Below are 22,527 nucleotides of genomic sequence, written 5' to 3' on the forward strand. Positions count from 1 at the left end.
ACCACGTCCCCCTCTTCCTCCTCCTCTCCCTCCTTCACCATGTCCTCTTCCTCCTCCTTCACCACATCCTCCTCTTCCTCCTCCTTCACCACATCCTCCTCTTCCTCTTCTTCCTCCTTCACCATATCCTCTTCCTCCTCCTTCACCACATCCTCCTCTTCCTCTTCTTCCTCCTTCACCATATCCTCTTCCTCCTCCTTCACCACGTCCTCCTCTTCCTCTTCTTCCTCCTTCACCATATCCTCTTCCTCCTCCTTCACCACGTCCTCCTCTTCCTCTTCTTCCTCCTCCTTCACCATATCCTCTTCCTCCTCCTTCACCACGTCCTCCTCTTCCTCTTCTTCTTCCTCCTTCACCATATCCTCTTCCTCCTCCTTCATCACGTCCTCCTCTTCCTCCTCTTCCTCCTCCTTCACCACGTCCTCCTCTTCATCTTCTTCCTCCTCCTTCATCACATCCTCCTCTTCCTCCTCCTTCACCATATCCTCCTCTTCCTCTTCTTCCTCCTCCTTCACCATATCCTCTTCCTCCTCCTTCACCACGTCCTCCTCTTCCTCTTCTTCCTCCTCCTTCACCATATCCTCTTCCTCCTCCTTCATCACATCCTCCTCTTCCTCCTCCTTCACCATATCCTCTTTATGGTGATTCTCTTTAAAGAGGATTCACCATATCCTCTTCCTCCTCCTTCACCATATCCTCTTCCTCCTCCTTCACCATATCCTCTTCCTCCTCCTTCACCATATCCTCTTCCTCCTCCTTCACCATATCCTCTTCCTCCTCCTTCACCATATCCTCTTCTTCCTCCTTCACCATATCCTCTTCCTCCTCCTTCACCATGTCCTCTTCCTCCTCCTTCACCACGTCCTCCTCTTCCTCTTCTTCCTCCTCCTTCACCATATCCTCTTCCTCCTCCTTCATCACATCCTCCTCTTCCTCCTCCTTCACCATATCCTCTTTATGGTGATTCTCTTTAAAGAGGATTCACCATATCCTCTTCCTCCTCCTTCACCATATCCTCTTCCTCCTCCTTCACCATATCCTCTTCCTCCTCCTTCACCATATCCTCTTCCTCCTCCTTCACCATATCCTCTTCCTCCTCCTTCACCATGTCCTCTTCCTCCTCCTTCACCACGTCCTCCTCTTCCTCTTCTTCCTCCTCCTTCACCATATCCTCTTCCTCCTCCTTCACCATGTCCTCTTCCTCCTCCTTCATCACATCCTCCTCTTCCTCCTCCTTCACCATATCCTCTTTATGGTGATTCTCTTTAAAGAGGATTCACCATATCCTCTTCCTCCTCCTTCACAATATCCTCCTCCTTCATCACGTCCTCCTCTTCCTCCTCCTTCACCACGTCCTCCTCTTCCTCTTCTTCCTCCTCTTCCTCCTCCTTCACCATATCCTCTTCCGCTCCCTCCACGTCCTCTTCCTTCATTTCTTTGTGGATCCATTGTTCCAAAACTCAGATGAACTGACTCTGGCATCTTTTAGGCACCTTGAAAGTTCTGATTGATGTGTGTTAAATTGTGACTCTCAGTGTTTTCATCTGGGTAATTGTGTGCTAAGTGAGCTGAAACTATGCTGACTTGAGTGAACAATATTGAATGCTAGTGCTTTCTAAATGACCACATGGTCTAGGCAATGAGAAATTAAGGGATTTGTGTGTAGAGTTTTGCAGTGATTGTTCAACAATTCTGATTCATGTGTCAAAACAGGGAATAGTGTTTATAGTTTAGGGAAATGGGTGTGCTTTTTGATAAATGGCATTATGGTTTTGAAATTTTAGTTCAAAAGCCTGGTTATAGTGTTTAAGCTATTGAGAAAAACTGTAATATAGAATTTTTATTTTCAAATAGTTACCAAAATAATATAATATAGTTTGTTAACACTATTTAAAGGTGTCATTGTTACAGTGTAATTATGAAGTAATGTAAAGTGCAGGGTAAAATAGTTTTACCAGCATGCACTTGCTATTGGGTTTGGTTTAGGGTTGCATGTTATTATACATCATTTACTGTTATTACTAAACTAAGTACGTGGTACATCTAACAATGACATTGTAAAATAAAGTGTATCAAAATTGCTACAGAGAACAGTGCCGACTTTCTGAGATTGGTAACGACTACAGCATTTTTGTTATTGTGATAAAACTATTAATGGCCATTAAGGTTTTAACATTTGATTAATTAAATTAAGCACATTCCCTCAGTTTCATTTCCAATTATCATAAAAATAATTGCCTTACAGTAATGAGAATTGACATTGAGAATAAGGGTTTTAGCGAAAACTCAAAAGTAAAATGTATGGAAACCTTTCGGCTCCTGCTTATGAGAAATGAGTGGAGAACTGTGCTTCACTGTTATGAAAATAATGTTGCAATGCAAAATGCTTAGTTTTTTTGAATGAAATGTGAACAATAGAGATTATCTTTAAAATAAACACCTGTTAAATTACAGGTATCAGTTACTAAGATACACATATTTACTTAATAGCTCTGTGAAAATCAAAGCTTCAGGACCATTGTTGCAGATCAGGAAGCTCAACCCACATATTAACGTACATAGGCTTTGTTGATCCCCGAGGGGAATATCTGCATGGGTTTAGTGTTTAAAGTGACAGTAAACCACTGAGTCATAGTGGCTGAGGAATGTTACCACACCTAGGATCCCTTCATAAAACATATCAAAAGCTGACAGTGGGACATGAGATCGTGTGTGAAGCTCACCATCTCCTGTGCCACCTCCTCTGGCACGTCTTTGTAAAGCTCGAACAGGAACTCGATGGCGTTGTTGTCCTTGTACTTTCCGTGGAGCTTCTTGGTGTCGTCCATGCGAAGCCAGAGCTTCAGGCTGGATTTGACCATATCATCTTCCTCGGCCAGTTCAACGTGAACGCCGTTGTGCTCCTGGAAGAACGTGTGCTCCAGCAGGTCCTGGATGGTGTATCTAGCCAGAGAGACATAGATATCAATCCACACAAACTCAACGTATAAAACTAGGTTGAAATAAATGTAATATTTGTAACATATAAGAAGTAAACTATGTCTAAACTATGACTGTATATATGTGTATATGTATGTAGGTGTATATGTATGTATTTTTTATTAATTTTTATTGTTCTTTACCTGCATTTTGTACTTGCTTTTAATTGTTTTGCCTGTAAAGCACTTTGAACTGCATTCATTTGTTTGGAAAAGTGCTATGTTTTGTGAATAAATGTTGTTTTTGAAAATATAGATTTTGTACACCGGTTTTCAAGTAGTATTATTTAAGCATAATAATGATTAAATTATTGAAATTATTCAGCATAAAGGTGCAGTCGCACGAGACCTCACGCTTCACAATCCAAACACAGGTGAATGGGATATTTCTTCAGGACACATGACTTAATGACATACACTGAAAAAAATTGGGTTTATGAACAGTTTCCACTCAGAATTTCACAAAAAATTTAAAAAAAAATTAAGAAATTAATATTTTGTTTAATTTAAAAATTGTAAAAAAAATAAAATAAAATAAAAAGTGTAGTTATTTGTATATTTTCCTTTTTGTTAAATTTTTTTGTTTTATTTTAAGTTTATTTAAAAGAATGTGTACAATAGTTTTAGTTTGGAGTAAAAAAAAGCGGAGTAGATAAATATTATAACATTGTGAATGGATATATTATTCTTTATAATTTAAAGGAGTAGATCACTTTTAAAAAACCTTTTGCTGATAATTTACTCACCCCCATGTCATCCAAGATGTCCATGTCTTTCTTTCTTCAGTCGATAAGAAATTAAGGTTTTTGATGAAAACATTCCAGGATTTTTCTCCATATAATGGACTTCAATGGGGTCCAAACGGTTCGAGGTCCAAAAGACAGTTTCAGTGCAAACTGTTCAAAGGGCTTTAAACGATTTCAGACAATGAATAAGGGTCTTATCAAGCGAAACGATCGCTCATTTAAAAAAAATAATAACAAAGTTTAAGTTTTATAAGCTCAAATGCTCGCCTTGCTCTGTTCTGTGATGCACGTTCGTGACTCTCCTATTCGAACTCGTTCATCAAAATGAACGAATCTTTTCCAGAGTCAACTTGTTCATTTTGTTCATTGAATAAACCAAATGACACGAAAAAAGATTTGTTCATTTTGATGAACGAGTTCGAACAGGAGAGTCACGAACGCGCATCACAGAACAGAGCAAGGCGAGCATTCGTGCTTATAAAACGTAAACTTTTATTTTTCAAATGAGTGATCGTTTCACTTGATAAGACCCTTATTCATCGTCTGGTGTCGTTTAAAGCCCTTTGAACAGTTTGATCCGTTTGGTCCTTGAACCGTTTGGTTCCCATTGAAGTCCATTATATGGAGAAAAATCCTGGAATGTTTTCATCAAAAACCAAAAAGCAAAAGATTTTTTAAAAGTGAACTACTACTTTAAGTGTCACTGTTTCCTGTTCTGTTTCCTATGTTTGCACTAGTTTCTATGGTGATTCACAGATTGATTCATTCGTTTCTGATGTCCTTTCATTGGTCTGTGTTTGTATTTCTATTTAGAAAGTTCAGAGACTGTTATTTTGAGTTTGTTTTCATTAAAATCACTGTTGACCCTGTGACATTGAGATTTTCTTTTTTATTAAAAACAGGCTCTGTTGAATGACATATTTTGCAAATTTCACCTGTGACTTGGCAGAATAATTCCACATAATAATAACAGCAGGTGAATGTGTAAATATATAACATTATTGTGTCTATACCAGATTGGGATCACAGAACATTTTTCAAGTGTAAAATCAAATCAATAAGCTGAGCTGCAGTAAAGTACCTTTCATCTTTGTTCATGCGGATACAGCCTTCAATGATTTCCTTCAACTCTGGAACTTTCACCTTGCAGAAACTGTCCGGCTTTATACCCTGAAAACAGCGCAAAATGTCAAGAGTTTGACAAAAACATCAGTCAAAGACGCTTAATAAGTTTTAATAAAGCCAATCATTAATCTAAAGTTCAAATGTTAATAACATGATTCCCTTTCAGATAATCTAATCACAGCGAGTTACATAAGCTACTGACAATAGCTAGGCTTCCATCCACCTATTTTTATGGGAATTTGGGGGAAAAAAAACACTGGATGGATGCACAGAAATAATAAAGATACACTTAAAGACATATGCACTCAGTTGAGGCGCAACTTAAAACTCATGTGACTTACAACTGGATAACTGGACTAACCAGTGGACCAATCACATCGCATAGCATCTCAAATGTTGGTTTGATCATTCTGAAATGTCTGAGCCAAAGTCTGTCATCAAAATGGTTTGGTATAATGATTATTCGCAAATGTTTGTGCAATATTCCATTTTTTTGAACTTTCAGTAATATAAGACACTTTGTAAATGAATAATAATGGCATCTATGACCTTAATCTGTTCATGAACCCAGTGATACAATTTAATAAAGCCCTGAAATATTAATTTCTTCCAAAACACACTTCACAACATGGCTGTTTTAATAACTTTAAGATCTACAACAGTTCACACCGGTTATTTGTCACATTTGAGTAACTTCGACTAAACAAAAGTCTTCAATAATGTGAAGTTAAACTGTTAAATTTCCAAGATTTGCAGCTGAGGGCTGAATTGCAGCTGGAGTAGGTCACTTTCCCAGTGGACTCGTGTAATATTTGTGGAGCATGAGCGGTATAAAGCATGAAGTTCACGGGAGTTTTGGATGAGTGCCTGTTGCGTTTACACTCCTTGGCTTTGTCATTAACACTCAACAACCTTTTCAGAGCAGGCTTTGTTTCGTTCTTTCATCAAGACACGTTATATAACACGCCTATAAACCAAAACCACTGGCGTCATCTGTGTAAAGTTTAGCTATTTGTATAAAAACAACAGAAAGTTGTTTTCGGACATGCAAAATCAAAACATTACTAAAAGCCTGTTGAAGTACAACATGTCTCAATCCACTAAAGGTTGTTGTTGTAGGTAAAAATACTTTTATTATTTGGTGTATTGGTACGTTCAAGGCATGCAGTCGCACGACGAATACATTCAGTCACAGGCGATCCACCCTCCAATCCAGAAGGGGGCGCACGTGACAATACAACACTGTTTGCTACCAGTAAAAAGTGCAGAAAAAGAAGAGATGATCGATTGATTGATATGTTTACATGTCTCAACTGCAAAAAGATATCAATAAAACAGCTTGAGAATAATATCTCATGTATCATTACATTTACCTCAGGCATTTAGTGTCGACAGCAGATTAGTTCGCTAGCGAAATGCGTTTCATATGCACTATATTAGCCTATTCATTATATTTACTTAATATTTTAGTAATGTCTTGATTGTTTAATGTCTGTTTAATTAAAATTGTCATTAAAACAACTTTATTTGAACTTAATTATATTTCAAAAATGAATTGGTGAAGAAAATTAACTTTATAATTAAATTTAGAAGTTAATGCAAAACCTTATGTGCCATTTACAATATTTTTTTAGTGTTGATTAAATATATATATATGTACACACACACACACACACATATATATATATATATATATATATATATATTGTATCTAAAAATAAATATCAACTGAATTTAATCATTTGGTCTCTTGTTAATTGTAACCTTTAATATTATAGTAATGTGTAATTAAGGGATCCCCATATTTTACGGCATTAGCGAAGATAGAGTTTTTTATCCTTTATTTTAATAAAATGTATTTAAACACATATACACATCTGTTTAAAAACACAGTTTAATTAAAGAAAAGATTTTGTGTTTAGTTTTCTAACCCCTGCAGTAACGAGACTTACGTATACCGAACCCCCTATAAACTATGAGTGAATCTAACTTTACTAAGTTTCCCTTATTTGGACTGTTATATTAAGAAGGTTTTTTTTTTCTATTAAATAAATTGGTTTACATTACATTAATTACAAGAAGACATCTGAGCAATGCCGTAAACATGTTGATGTAATTTAGACGTAAAGTCCAAATGCAATAAGGGGCAGACAAGTGGATATACAGCATCAACAAGTTATACAACAGGAGTTGACCTCTCTGTGTCCACATGTGACCTTTAGGGCCTTTCTCAAATGGTTCAGAGTGAGACGAGTCCTGGGCTTTTGCAAACAGGATACAGACAGGGGGTAGTCCAAACTCTGCCGGGGGCCCTAATCAACCCAAAGCACAAGTCTTAAACCTCTGCTCAAAGACGACACACAGCACGCTCTTTAGGAAACGAAGACCAGCAGGAAGAGAAGGAAAGAAGGGAATAGAGGATGTTTACTGCCCTTGTCATGCTAGCTTTAAGTTCTCAGAGCTGTCTTTGTGAGAGATTAAACAAGGACACACCGAATGGATGGATATATACTCATGCACAATAATGCAAGCACCACATCTGCATGATAATAAGACCTATTTCAAAGCATTAATAACATACAATCTTGTTCAAACGTGTGTGATTGGTGCATTTTTTTTATGTTGACCAAAGTTGCATTGGTAACACTTTACAATACGAGTGCACTAATAAGGATTAACACATGCTTAACTAATGCACAGATAATACTGAATTAATTTGTAACTAATGATTATTTAAGCTATTCATTAATGATTACCACATTAGGAACTAATTAAGAGTCTGTAAGGTTAATGTATTAGTTCATACATGAATTGTTATTAATTTAATACGTAATTGTGGATTAATTCTATAATAACAATTTTTTTTAACTAATAGTGTTAATTAATATGTTAATTACCAGAATGAGCCAAAGCCTTGTATTTCAACTTCCAGATAATATGACAGGTACACTAATATGCATCAATACATGATTAATTACTTCATTGTTAGTGCAAGTTCATGTGTAAATTACTACAATTACTAAATGACTAGTTAATAATGATGTGCCCCAACAAGTAAAGTCATAACATAATGATGCCGTTGCAAATCATTAGCTAATGATTAATTAAAGCAGACAACTGGAAGTTGAAGTGCATAGCTTTGACTAATTGTGGTATTTAACACATTACTTTAAACTATTAGTTCATAAAATATGTTATTAAGGAATTAATACACAATGACACATTGAATTAATAGCAATTCATGTATTACTTAATCTTTTAAATCATATAGACTCTTTATTAGTTTCTGATGCAGTAATCATTCATTAATGGTTTAGTTCTTCATAAGTTATACATTAACTCATGATTATCTGTGCATTAGTTAAGCATGAATTGATGCATATTAGTGCACCCGTATTGTAAAGTGTTACCGTTGCAATTATTTGGTTAGAAATAGTAATATTGTGAAATTTTCTACGTTAATGTATTTTAAAATGTAATTTATTCCTGTGATGCAAAGCGGAGTCTTCAGTGTCACATGATCTGTCAGAAAACATTGTAATATGCTGACTTGAGAAACATTTATTATAGACCTTATTCAGAGCAGCGCCATGACATGTATGAAAGTGAGGCTGTGAGACTTACCGTTTTTCCGATGGCATCCACTGTAAAAAGCTGAATAAAGCTCCTAGATTACTTACAATTTTCCACAGCTTATATTGTCGGGAGTTTTTTATCAACTGAAATTTCTTGGAAAGATATTTTTCCAGTGTTTCATGAGCAGAACAATCCGAAAACACATTAAATAACAGTACAGCCCATTGAAGAGATGCATGTCTATCCCTCACAGCCTCGCTTTCATTCTCATTAAAAATCAAAGATGGCGCTGCCGTGAATAAGGTGTATTATCAATATTGAAAACAGTAAATAATTTTGTGGATTTTTTTTTTTCCAGGATTCTTTGATGAACTGAAAGCTCAAAAACAGCATTTATTTGAACATTACAAATGTCTTTATTGTCACTTATTTGATCAATGTGATGCATTTGTGCTGAATAAAAGTATTCATTTCTTGCTTTCCTTGCCCCAAACTTTTTTAACAAACCCCTAAATTATTGAGTAATTAATAAAGGCATTAAATATATTAATAATACAAGCAGGTTGAAACTCACGCTGGTAACTTTGCGGTAAATCTGGGCGGCGTTTTGGCACTCTGAGTATGGGTATTCTGATGTGGTCATCTCCAAGATACACATGCCGAATGCGTAGACGTCCACCGCCTCGTTGTACTTCTCCTCATACATTTCTGGAGCCATGAACTCTGGAGTTCCTGTTAAACACAATATGAGGACGCTCAGACGTCACTAACAAAACAGGTATCATAGTAATACTGTGTTTATGGGAAAATAACAGTTACCTTGAAGTATACCACCATATGTAAATATGGTAATAACTCAAAACCCTTGTGAAAGAGAAGTGTGCTTAATTCTATTGAATGTGTACTTACATCTTAAAAGTACAGTATATTAAAAAACTGTGTGCAACTAACAAAATATTGATTAATTAAATGGTCTCTTAAAGAGAGTACATTTTCTTGACTATGTTTCTTAACACTTTTAAAAAGCGCACTTTATTAAAACAGAGACAATTTACATAGACCCCTTTTGCGCCAACATCACAGTTACGTCACGGCGTGAAAACTGGAGGCGGCCAATACAAACCAGCACAGATTCGGCTACATAAATCACACCGTAATGTCACTCTTTACATTGTCGTGGTCTCGGCGCTGGCTCGGCAGAACTGCGGATCGTACACACAAGTCTTGTACAGGACCATATAGTTATAGGCATCTAAAGATTTATATGCCCTCAGTTTCTCTTTACGATCGTTTTCTCTATAAGGTAGGTGTAGAAGTCAGGCCACTCAACCGAGGTAACGTACGTTAATCCTGTCAGATCGTCCATGCATTGAGTGAGTGTGTAGGGGGCTACAGGTCGGCCAATCTGATTCTGTCCATTAAAAATAACTTTTGGAAATAACAATCGCGGTCCTGGACACTGAGTGACCTTACACATTAAGATAATATTGGATTTTCTCCAGTCATTGTTTATAAAACAAGCTAACAATACTTGCTAACTAGCGTTAGTGAAGCGGATCATTCTGCCTCCACCGAAGCTCCGCCCACAAAAAAAACGTCACCATGTTTACCAACTGAAAAGGGGTCTATAGAGACATGCCACTTTCTAAATCCTCAATGCAACTATATAGGGAAAACCCATAACGCCAAAGATGGCGGTTGTATGCACATGCCCCACCCCTCCCACTGGAAAGCCAATAGTCTGCTTTTAACAGTCAACATTTAAGCCTATCGTATCGTCTGGTTCCACTGACGCATGCGCACAGTTGATGTCTGCACTCTAAACAAGGCTGGGTTGTTTTAACCCAAATTTGGGTCAAATATGGACAAACCCAAATGTAGGGTTATAAATGTAATTTAAAAATGTAACTAGGGATGCACCGATATGAACATTTTGGCCGATGCCGATAACCGATAATTCTTTATATTTGAAAGCCGATAACCGATATATCGGCCGATAAACTTAAATCCAAATTTTTATCTAATTTTGAGAGCCTGATTACAAAAACAAAAGTCTCACAATTAAATCCATGTCCCAAGCACACAATTATAATGATGTTCTCATTATAGTGTTGTATAGCCGATATGACAGATTTGCGTTGCTCATGTTGTCCTAAACAAGATTTTCATTTTTTGAAGAGATTTCAATCATATTTCAAGAAATTCAAAAACATAAACAGTTCTCAACAAGTGTCTCAGCTGACGGGAATAATACATTATTTATCGGTTTTAATATATCGGCCACATTTTCTTACCAGGCCGATAACAATAACATTAAAAATGAACATATATCGGCCGATACCGATATGCTGGCCGATATATCGTGCATCCCTAAATGTAACCCAACTTCAAGTTTCACTTTCAACTCTACATTTTTAACCTAACATTTGGGTTTGTCCATATTTTACTCAAATTTGGATTGAAACAACCCAGCATTGTTTAGAGTGTGCGACAGTGGAGACGAGAACCCTTGCGCATGCGTAGTAAAAGTATAACCTGTGGGGAAAAGGGCGTTTTAAACATCATATAAATCATATTTTATTGCTGTTTCTATACAAGCAGTTTTTATGTCCCAGTGACCAGAGAAAGTGCAGTTCTGACTCTCTGCCCATTCATTTAGATATGAGCCTGGTCTTGTTAGTCTGAAATAGCTGCCCGGAGGCATTACCAAGATGGCGGCCGAGTGGCAGGACTTGCTTAAATGGACTTCGTAATAATGTAACACTTTGTAATTGCCTTTAACAGGAAGCAATGGGAGGATGGCACGTTCTTATAGTGGCTAAAGGTGAAAACTTGAATCTCAGAGGATGTAAGATTAATCATTTCTGAGAAACTAAAGTAGTTTCCAATGTCTTACCTATTACACTCTTTGCAAAACTTGCCCTCTTGAGTGTGGCCAGGCCAAGATCCCCGATCTTCACACTTCCGGTGGGCCCTGTGATGAAGATATTGTCACACTTCAGGTCCCTGTGAATGATGGGAGGGGTGCGAGTGTGCAGGAAGTGAAGTCCTTTGAGGATCTGACGACTCCACCTCTGTAAGAGCTTTGGTTTCATCTCTTTAAATCGCTTCAGATACCTAGGAAATTGGCAAGCATAACAATGCTTACCTCAGCAGCAAACAAAAAGAGGAATTGATATGATGTGAGATTGTGAGATGAAGGACAAACTGACGTTTTGAGAGTGCCAGAAGTCATGAGCTCGGTGACCAGCAGGACGCACTTGTGACCTTTCACAGTGGACTTCCAGGAGTCATAAAAGCGCACGATGTTTGGGTGCTGAAGACCCTTGAGCATTTCAACCTCTTCACTGAAGCGCTGGCGCTCCATTTTGGTCAGTTTGCGAGTCTGTAAAGAGTAGAAAAACAAAAAGAAACAGAAAAAATAATGATTCTCAAGTGTACAACAAGTGGACACTTCACAGGAAGTTTCAAGTAAAAAAACTAATGACTAAGAATTACAAACTTAAAAGGTCTTAAAGAGGACACATTAACAAAGTCTTGATTTTATTGCTGGACTCGAAAAGGTTTTCATGCTTAAATGTTAATATATATATACTATATATATATATATCCCCATATTCTCCATTGTTGCAGCACCTCTCTTCACAGTCTGTCAGTAATGCAGCGGAGTGCATTTCCCGTACAACGACGTAGTTCACTGTTTCACTACCACAGTACGATACATCGTTGGAAAAATCAACCAGCTAGTCACGACCGTTTCCCGAAACCCACTGTCGCAAAGTATCGTTCAACCACGTTGGTTTCGCAGGTGGTGGAGTAATAACTACTTTTAATGAAACTGTTTGAGATCCAACTAACGCTAGATTTGTTTTATATAAATTACAGACATGTCATCTGAGGACTATTTCTAATGGTTCTCAGTTATTTTGTTTTAATACCAGACTCAATATTTGGCCCGTTCTTACATAGTAGAGCACGTTCGCACATGCGCACTCTTTAAACACGGTACTTTAAATCTTTTGACAAACTAAAAGACGTAAATTACATTTGTATGTATTCTGAATAAAAGGCACCGGTTGTACTGAATGTCAGCTTGCTTATTTTGCTCAAGATAAGGATTTATTACGTCCAAATATCATGCAATATAGAAACGATGCCTCTAACCACAGGTCGAGAGCTGTCGTTCAAACCACACAACTTTGCGATGCTGTTTGCGAATGTTCGTTGGAACGATGGTTTCGGGAAACACCGACTCGTTAAACTATGCAGATAACGATGGAAGTTTGCGACCATAGTTGGCTAACGATGCTTTCGGGAAACGCACCTCTGTTTAGTTCCAGTCTCTCTGAAGCCCCTCCTTCTGAAAAACACACTGTGCTCTGATTGGTCGGCTGGGCCAGTGTGTTGTGATTGGTCGAGTTTGTTTGGGAAATGCCCCGCCCATTACCATAACCGCCAGTTTCAACATGCTCCTAACTAACTCAACCAGGCCCCGGCCCTTTATTTTGCGTATGAATTATTTAAATGAGGAATATTGTTACATGTTCGTTCCCGGAAGAAAACTCAAGACAACAATGGAGGTGTTTCACGAGTTCAGAAACACTAACACTGACACTGATAACTCCCGCTAGAGGGACTTTGTGACTTTGCAGACCTTTTTGACGCTCAAACCGCAACATCACACACTAAAGAAAGATGAATATGAAGAAAAAACAATCTGTCGTGGGCAAAAAACAAACTTAAGTTTACGTTTCAAGTGTCGTAAATTCTTCCCTCAATAAGCATTACGTACATCATCCCTCAATAAGCATGATCACTGCATATTCTGACAGATCACAACCTGTAATTAGTGTTTAAAAACTATTAAAACAGATTAGGACCAGCAAGACAGTTGCAACCGCAAGAAATTTACATTAGCACCCTGCATAATAACATAATCATATTTTCCCCTTGTCACATAATTAGATCCCATTCTAAACATAAGTTTTGGAAAAACTGGACTACAAACAAGCAATGACTTGGCAACAAGGCCATTTCTGTCCTCTGGTGGTTATGAAAGGCTTGATTTAGCTGGTCTGGGCCTCTGGAAAACTCCTCAGAGACACCAGCTCAAGAACCATGAATCCTACATTCAATGAGTTCTGGGAAAAGTAGTGTGTGTTTATGTCTCGAATGACCAGATATAAAAACACACAGGAGAGAGGCAGAGGCAGGATGAGATCTACATTTAACTCTGTATTTAAAGATGCTTCTCATAAGACTCCTTAGGCGAAATGACAATAGACAAAAATGAGGCAATTTGTTGAACGTCATATGAAAAAAATCTACCTTTCAAGTACATACATGTATAGTATACTATATGTATACTGTGTCAAGTTCTTACAAATGTGCTTAACATTTTCAAGAAAATATACAACTGAATGCCTCTAAAACATGGGTAATAACTGCTTTTAATAATTACTACAAGATAAAAAGTAGGCCAATTTCAATATCCTTAATTTTGGGGGAATTTATAACCAGCACTATCATAAAAAGGTCAAATTATTAGATATTTTAAGAGACTTATTGACTTTGGCACACGGTTATGAGGGCTGACAGAGGTTTTCTATCCTATGACATCATTTCCTGCTATATTTTTTCATTTATGTTGGTTGCTCTACATGACTTTGATTTGGCAGCCAATCTATTTCAAATATTTGAAATATTTTAACAAAACTGTATAATAGCTTAGGAATGATAATATGAGTTTGAGTTTTCTGTTCAATATTCGTTTTCAAGAGTCTTTTTTCTTCATGATTTTAGGACGGTTGCTTCACCCTGACATTTAATTTTATACTCCCAAAAATGTCAAAATATTGTGTGATTTAAATATAACAACATGCCCGGAAGTGTATTTAAGTCCTTGTATACCTGAAAACTAAAACCATATTTAAAAAAAAAAATATCGCTACTTGAAATAAAAAAACAAAAAAAGTCCATGAAATAACATTTTATTTCAGCTAGTTGCTAAAGACACATTTCTCTAGTTCGTTTAGTCTAAATCTGAAATGAAAATTAATAAAAACTAAAAACATATTTAATGTAGTACTGACACTAAAACTCTGAAAACCTGATTTTTTCTCACACAGTAATTTTTATTTTGGGTGACATATACATATTGTTGCATTTTTGTATTGCGATATATTGTGACACAATATATTGTTACACGCCTATTGATTCGTGCTCAAACATGTATCTGTCACAACCCAGCATAAATAAGTTTCCTTAAACTTGGCTCAAGGCTTTGTGACACCAATTGATTGACAAGCATTGTTGGCCTTAAACACACAACTCCGAGTCCCTGAGTTCACTCACTCACGCTCAGTTCACCTGAAGTACAGTACTATCCCCCAACAACCCCTGCAAAAACACAGCCAAACATAGACACACATTAACACATGATACATACACACGGCACTAATCTAATTAGGGACTCCAAACATCAGTTCTGCATTTTCAGTCAACATAGGATTGCCTTTCAGACTTGAGTAAGTGTGAAATCAACACTGAGCTTCTGTCCCCATAACGCAACTGAGTCCTTCTCATACACACAGGCACGTTTTGAGCACAGCTAATGTCATTATCTCATCAAATACACTCGGTAGGACTATATCTGTGCTGGGAAAACAAGCTGACGGAGGTGCAGGGGAGTTGGGTGGGTCCTGTCACCAGCAGAGGCTATACGAAGAAGTGCAGGACACGTATTTAGGTCACCAGAACCTGTTTCCAGGATGTAAATATCATAAAGATACATTTGACTTTCCATCGTCTTCTAAAAGCAGAGAGGTTTTTCCAGCAGAGTCCCTCTCACTCTCTCTCTCTCTCTCAACCCTCAGTAAGACACTAAAACAAGAGTTTTCCATAAAAATATTGCATTTGACAAGCTGTAAGTTCCACCACTGGTTCACAAACAAGAAGTTAACACTGAGTACCTTACATTTTAAACACAATTTTGCCAATTACCAAACGCTCTGTTAACAAAAACGTTTCTGAGAAATAAAGTCGCAATTCCGAGATGTAAACTCGCAATTGTAAGAAATAAAGTCACAATTGTGAGAAAAAAAGACAGAATTGTGACTTTTTATCTCACAATTCTGACTTTTTTCTCACAATTTCGAGTTTACACATCTCGAAATTCTCACTTTCTAACACAAAATTGCAAGTTTATATCTCGAAATTCTGACATCTTTTCTCAGAATTGTGAGATATAAACTTCAATTGCGAGTTATCAGGCCAATTCGAAGAGGAAAAAAGACAACTTTGTTCCCCTCAGAATAGTTTATATCTCACAATTCTGACTTTATATCTCGCAATTGCAACTTTGTATAACGCAATTCTGACTTTATATCTCGCAATTCTGACTTTACATCTCGCAATTCTGACTTTATATCTCACAATTGTGACTTTATAACACACAATTTTGACTTTATATCTCACAATTGCGACTTTATAATATGCAATTGCGACTTTATATAACGCAATTCTGACTTTATATCTCGCAATTCTGACTTTATATCATGTAATTCTGACTTTATATCTCGCAATTCTGACTTTATAACACGCAATTGCAACTTTATATCTCACAATTCTGAATTTATATTACGTAATTCTGACTTTATATCTTGTAAATCTGAGAAATAAAGTCAGAATTGCGAGATGTCAAATCGCAATTGTGAGAAAAAAAGTCAGAATTGTGAGATAAAAAGTCGCAATTATCTTTTTTGTTTTTCATTAAGTGGCAGAAACAAGCTTCCATACTTGTAGTGTACTTCAAATCTTAAAAAGCATATTTTTTAAACTGTACTAGTAGATAATATTACCTAGATAAAAGGAACACTTTCATAACTATGGTTTTTAACACACTTAAGTACACTTTTAAAAGAACGCTATTACTTTTTAAAATATTACAATTACTTTTAAGTACAGTTTTAAAAGCAATTTTGTCCGTCCTTTGAAGAAGTAACCTTATTTTGATGTGTTGATAAACATACTTAAACACATGTAAAGTAGCCTATACTTGATTATAATTTTAATGGTGGATTGTTATTTATTACATTTAAAGCCGGGCTGTGCAAAGATTAATTGCAATTAATCACATCCAAAATAAAAGTTTGTGTTTACATAATATATGTGTGTGCTGTGTATAATTATTTTGTATATATAAATACACACACATGCATTTATATATTATCTATATTATATATAAATATAAATATTTTATATTAATAACAATTTTTTTTAAAAAATTTAAAAATGTGTTATTAATATAAAATATTTATATTTATATATAATATAGATTATGTATTTATATATATATATATATATATATATATATATATATATACATATATATATATATACATACATACAGTATTTACATGCAAATAATTCTTATATATATACACATGCATGCATGTGTATTTATATATACAAAATAATTATACACAGCACACACACATATATTATGTAAACAATAACTTTTATTTTGGATGCAATTAATCGCAAATAACATTTGCACAGCCCTAATTTAAAGTTTCTCATTCATAAAGACAATTCCCATCACATACAGTAATGATGGTCTGTCTGGAACATAGAAATTAAAGTATTCATATATTATGCTATAAAAAAGTTGAATAGTTTGAAGAACTGTAGTTTAAGGCGCAGTCTCTTGTCTCATTGTAACAGAACTGTATGTATGCAAAACATGTAATGGTGATTTAATCAAAGGGCAGGGTTAAACTAAAGGGTTAAAATGAACATCCTGAGACCTGCACTGTTAAAAACATGTTCGAACAGCGTGATTTATACACGGTGGGCTTAAACAGGGGCAATTCTGGAAGATTATACCGGCCTAGAAACAGCAGCTTGAGTTAAGGACAGCCTAAGGCACTGCGAGGTAGTGATTACAAAATGACACATAACAACCTCTACAGGCTTATCATGATTGAAAGAAGGAAGCTATAAGGGCTTTCAGTCATATGGTAGCGCTTTTGTGCTTGACCAAAACGAGAGGAGTATCCGCATATGGGACAGCCATTGTGAAAAATGTTTCGCTGTGTGTTTTTTGTTATTGGCATATTGAAAGCATTATTGTTGTGTGGTATTTACAGGACAGAACCTGATTTCAGCTGCTGCACGCAACATACGTGGTATTTTGCATGACATTTACTGCAATGTGCAGGTTACATAATAAACACCTACACTAAATGCAATATTAGAATTAGAATATTAGTTCTGAAAAATCCCTTTTTTTAAAAGTTGTAAGTGTAATTTTTGGAAAAATCTTCAAAATTTTCTCAAAAAATCTAAAAAAATCTCAATTTTTTTTACTAGCTTGACCAGAGTTCAGCAATCGGTGACATATTTTTTTAAATGAGCCTGTCTTAAAATAGACAGTATTTTGCAATATGCCCATTATATGGTATTTAATAAATACCTACACTAAACACAACATTTGGATTAGATTACTAACTAAAAAAAAACTTTTGAATGAATTTTGAATGAAATGACAGGTGTTAATAATACCTTTATATGTTGTGTCATTAATACCTATTATACTGTATGTTGTGTTGGTTAATGCTTAATTACAACAGTTAATTCGATACAACCCATACTTTGGGGGATTTGAAGCTTGTTCTAACTTAAATAAGTTACGATTTTTAAGAACATACATCTAAAGAATTTAAATTCTCCTTAAGTTTTGTCTTAAGAACAATAAAAAGTAAAACTGAATCAAAAATATAATTTTTTTTCTCAAGTTGTAGAACAAGAAAAGTTTTTTATTTGTAAGAATGTTTCATGAATCCAGCCCTTGGTTATCATATGCAAATGCCTTTTGTGTTCATACAAATTAGAAGTGTTTTTATTTTTAAGTTAAGTGGTTTTATTACAAACGGTTGCTATCAATTTAAAAAGAAAAAAATCTTTAGTCTATTTCTTAAATCCTGTGTGCTTGTATTTCTGTTATTGAAAGATATGCTGATGGAAGTTTTTGGATAGCCTTTCATGATAAATTGCCTCATTGTGTTATTATATCCCTGAATGTCCAGGAGAACAAATGTACAGGAACACATGTGCGTTCAATCAGAGCACACACCGCTGGGGGTTGAGAGCAGTTTCAAAGCGCTGGTTAACTCCAAACTGTCCAATCCGCAGCCCAGAATGCACTGCTTCGAGAATACCGGCCTCTCCTGAACTCCTGCCAAACCACATCCATTAATTCAGACCTCTAAGCCAGTGACAAATCCAGTGTAACTTTCTAAGAACACTTCGAGAGAACGTATTCTAGGAATTTTCTGTCATTTTTCAAACGTCAAATCCCCAAATGTTTCAGAAAAGCAGAGTAAGCAGAGATTTACTAGAAAACAAATGTAATTCCTGTTTGTCAATAAGATGAGAAACAGACGCTAGAAAAGATGGCAATCATTTGGTATCAAAATTATGATAAATTGATTGATTGAGTCCATGACATACTTTTATTATTTTTGTCTGGCTGACCAGTACAAGTATCTCAACTTTGTTAAAGGTGCATTGCGCAAGTCTCTAACTTTTCGCAGAACTACGCCCCCTCTGGCGACAAGCGAAACTGCAACCAGAGGTGTGCACGCTCATGGACCACACACACATCTTCAGAGGTAATAAAGTTATAAATCAGCAAGTCATTTTAAATATATGAAAGGAAAGGTTGGTTAGTAGCTGGATTAAACATGGTTAAAGGTCCAACAGCGGGACGCCGTTGTCTGAAGAACAACAGACGGCCGGTGCGTTGTGGTGCATTTAAAGTTTTTGTAAAATATAATTTTCCCATCTGGTGGTTGTTTGTCGTTCAACAGCAATTTACTAGTCAAATCCATTATTGTTAGAAGTTAAATTAAATAAAATATAATAAATCTTATATATATAAAAAATTAAATCATTTAAAGATTTTTTTTCTCCTTTTTTGTGATAATTAGGTTATGTCCATTGGTCTTTGTCCGTCAACAAACAAAACAAACCAGAAATACATGTTTCAGGACTTTTTTGGGGAGGATAAAATGTTTTTGTTGAGAAAGTTTGTCTATGTTATGTAATTATCATTTCTTTTACATTTTATCTTTCAAATAGAGGTTAAAAACAAAGCAAATATCAGGCAAATATCGGCCAAAATAAATTGGCAGCATTAATCGGCCATCGGCCGACCCGGATTTCAAAAGATCGGTATCGGCGTGAAAAAAAAAACCATATCGGTCGACCTAGTTTTATGTGCTTACTGTATCCACTTATGACTGTATCATTATGGAAACACGTTCATGAACAATATAAGTTATTACTTTGTATAGGACCCGTTTGAGCACTTGATCAGACCGGAGATCTCTCCATTTGTTGAAAGCTTCCCGATGTTGACTCTCGTCTTATTCCGACGCCTGGCACTAGACAAGAGTTTTATTTTCTTTGTCTCACGTGGAGTTTGCGTCGGGGTTTGGAATGAACTACAAGCCGGTCTCTTTAAATCCATCTTCTACTTTTGTGGAAAGTTGACTAAAGTTTTGTCGCTCAAGTTGTCTTTGCTGATACGGAGAATGGCGGCGAATACACAAACCTGCCGGACATCGCCAGGCGAGCATGACGTCACGCCCAGTCCCATGCCCTCTTATTTATTTTACTGTACAGGATTATAGAAGCGATCGCAGTGATCAGAGGAGGGCTCATTCAGCCCATCAGGCGATTGTTTAAGCATGTATGGGTTAGAAAACGGCTATTTTAACATGAAATGTTGCGCAATGCACCTTTAAAGGGGTCCTATTATGCTTTTTCACTTTTTCATCTTTAGTTAGTGCGTAATGCATAAAAAAGGATCTGCACGGTAATAAAGCTCAAAGTCAACTGCAAAGAGAGATATTTTATTTAACAGAGTCCACTTTCCAAGAACTACGATAAATGTGTTTTTTCTGGATTGTGTGAAGTCATGATGTAAATCATTTAAGAATGACAGATTAAATTTTATCTCCATAGACTCAAACAAAATGTTAATTTTGCTTCTAAAGTAAATCTCGATCTTAAAGAAATGTTGAGATATTTTGGAAAAGAAGACAAAAAATATTGAGCAACAAAATCATTTTTGCAGTGTACTATTACTGAATTAATTACGTAACTCGCAGCCACAAGTTGATATTAAATACCAGCTAATGGAATAAACAGATCAGACTTATAACCATCAACACATGCATTTTGCATCAAGTTTGTAAATGACACCGAGCACATTTAGACAATGAATGTCTCTCTGTTGATCTCCAGTATAAACCTCAAGTTACATCATATTCGGCTTGAAATCACTTACATAAGTAGATCATTGGAGAATTTAGAAACTTGACTTTTTGTTAAATTACAACTTTGGTCCAACGTATACAGAAACATCTACAAAAAATAATTAATTCAAGCAAGTAAACAGCACTGAAAGAAGAAGACGACGATGATCATAATGAAAAAATGAACATAAATGCTCCAGGGGCTCCAATTTTCTATTGTATCACATCCAACACTAAATCTGTACGAAATACATGGCACAGACTTAAATCCTCAGACACCACGTTTCATTTTCCTGACATTTCAAGCTGGATAGAGCATTATGAATTTGTTGAAAGTTTTTTATGTAAATATTAAAGATGAAATAAAGCTTGCTGTGCCTCCTTTTTGGAAAATATTCCTCACCCTGTCCTCAGGCTGCCATTAGTTTAGATGTAATATGCTCTGACATGTTGCAGGATATCCGTTACATTAGTGTGGAGCATTGTGTTTATAATTATAACTTATTAAAACATGTGCAAATGTCAGTCAGCAGAGTCAATGTAATAGTAATTGAGACATTATAGAATATTTTAAGATAGTTTTTACTATTCCGTCGATGACATAATATAATTTAATAATAACATTGTTTTTAACAATGTAACAATATCTCTACACTCTTAGAAGAAAAGGTTCTATCAGCGCTACGTCTTTGGAACCCCTAAAATGTTCTATACAGAACCCTTTTTAAGGGTTTCAATAATAATTCTTTGTAACCAGGAAAATTGTTCTATATGGAACCTTTTGGGTTCATTCATTATCATTTGTTGTGTCCTTTCCAGATTAAATATTTCATATTATTGACAAACATCAAGACCCTAAACTGTATTTATGAATGCATGTGAATGATCACAAAATTCAAGATATGGGGTCCAGAAAATATATATATTTATATCATTTTATGCAGTTAATCAACATCACATGAAGAGTGCCATTTCATTTTTTCTCCTCCAAAAATCAGCATGATTAAAATATGATATTAAGTTACTACAACAGTTTAATAAACAATAATTTAATTACAACTACAAAATGTTGCAGAATAATGTAATATATGAATGAATAATAGCCTATAAAGAACCTTTGAGCCAAAAGGGTTCTTTCTTGTCATTATAGAAACTTTTGGAGTTGAGTAAAGAACCCTAGAACCCAAATGAACCCTTTTTTCTAAGAGTGTTACAGCAAATTGGTCTGCCATAATTTACTAAATTCAACACATACTGCACCGGTTGCAAGTTCATTCATCAAATTTCTCTGAAAAATCATTAAAGAAATCATCAGATTGCATCTGGGACAGCTGATGGCATGATGCCAATTTAGGTCCCACATTGCTCAAGCTTTTGGGACTTTTACTCTTATCCCTTGCATGAAACTTATATTGTGGTCCTGTCATGGGGGTCTGCAGAAGTGTGTGATTAAATCCAGGCTGAAAATGTTCTGGCCCAGCTCCACACGTGTGTTAACTAAGGATTGTTGATGTTTAAGCTCCACGTGAGTAGGGCGCACCGTCATTAGGAGGAACACAAGCCGCGCAGGAATATGCCAATGTCTCCAACAATCATCACTATAAAGACCCTGAAATACTAAAATAAGCGATATCGAAGAACAAACTGTTGTGACGACGTCATTTTGAACAAAATCAGGCCAAAATGGAGTTCGTTTCGGGAGTTTGAAACAGCTTGCCAGTTTCGAACTTTAAAAAAACGTTTGCTCCTTCACATTACATAATAGCTCATTTCTTCTGT

At 35.9% G+C, this 22,527-nt stretch overlaps 1 protein-coding gene across 1 annotated transcript in view; it reads right to left on the minus strand.

Moving 5' to 3' along the window:
* Positions 1-22,527, minus strand: part of wnk4a (WNK lysine deficient protein kinase 4a) — an 82,534-nt gene that overhangs the window by 37,024 nt on the left and 22,983 nt on the right. The window contains exons 3-7 of the mRNA XM_039657690.2: positions 11,638-11,810; positions 11,322-11,542; positions 9,000-9,157; positions 4,806-4,894; positions 2,724-2,943 (exon numbers count right to left, since the gene is read on the minus strand). Coding sequence (XP_039513624.2) covers positions 2,724-2,943; positions 4,806-4,894; positions 9,000-9,157; positions 11,322-11,542; positions 11,638-11,810 — 861 coding nt within the window. The remainder of the gene's footprint in view (positions 1-2,723; positions 2,944-4,805; positions 4,895-8,999; positions 9,158-11,321; positions 11,543-11,637; positions 11,811-22,527) is intronic.

The sequence above is a fragment of the Pimephales promelas genome, chromosome 17 (genome assembly GCF_988280905.1).
Source record: "Pimephales promelas chromosome 17, fPimPro1.hap1.1, whole genome shotgun sequence".
In the NCBI taxonomy this organism is placed as follows: domain Eukaryota; kingdom Metazoa; phylum Chordata; class Actinopteri; order Cypriniformes; family Leuciscidae; genus Pimephales; species Pimephales promelas.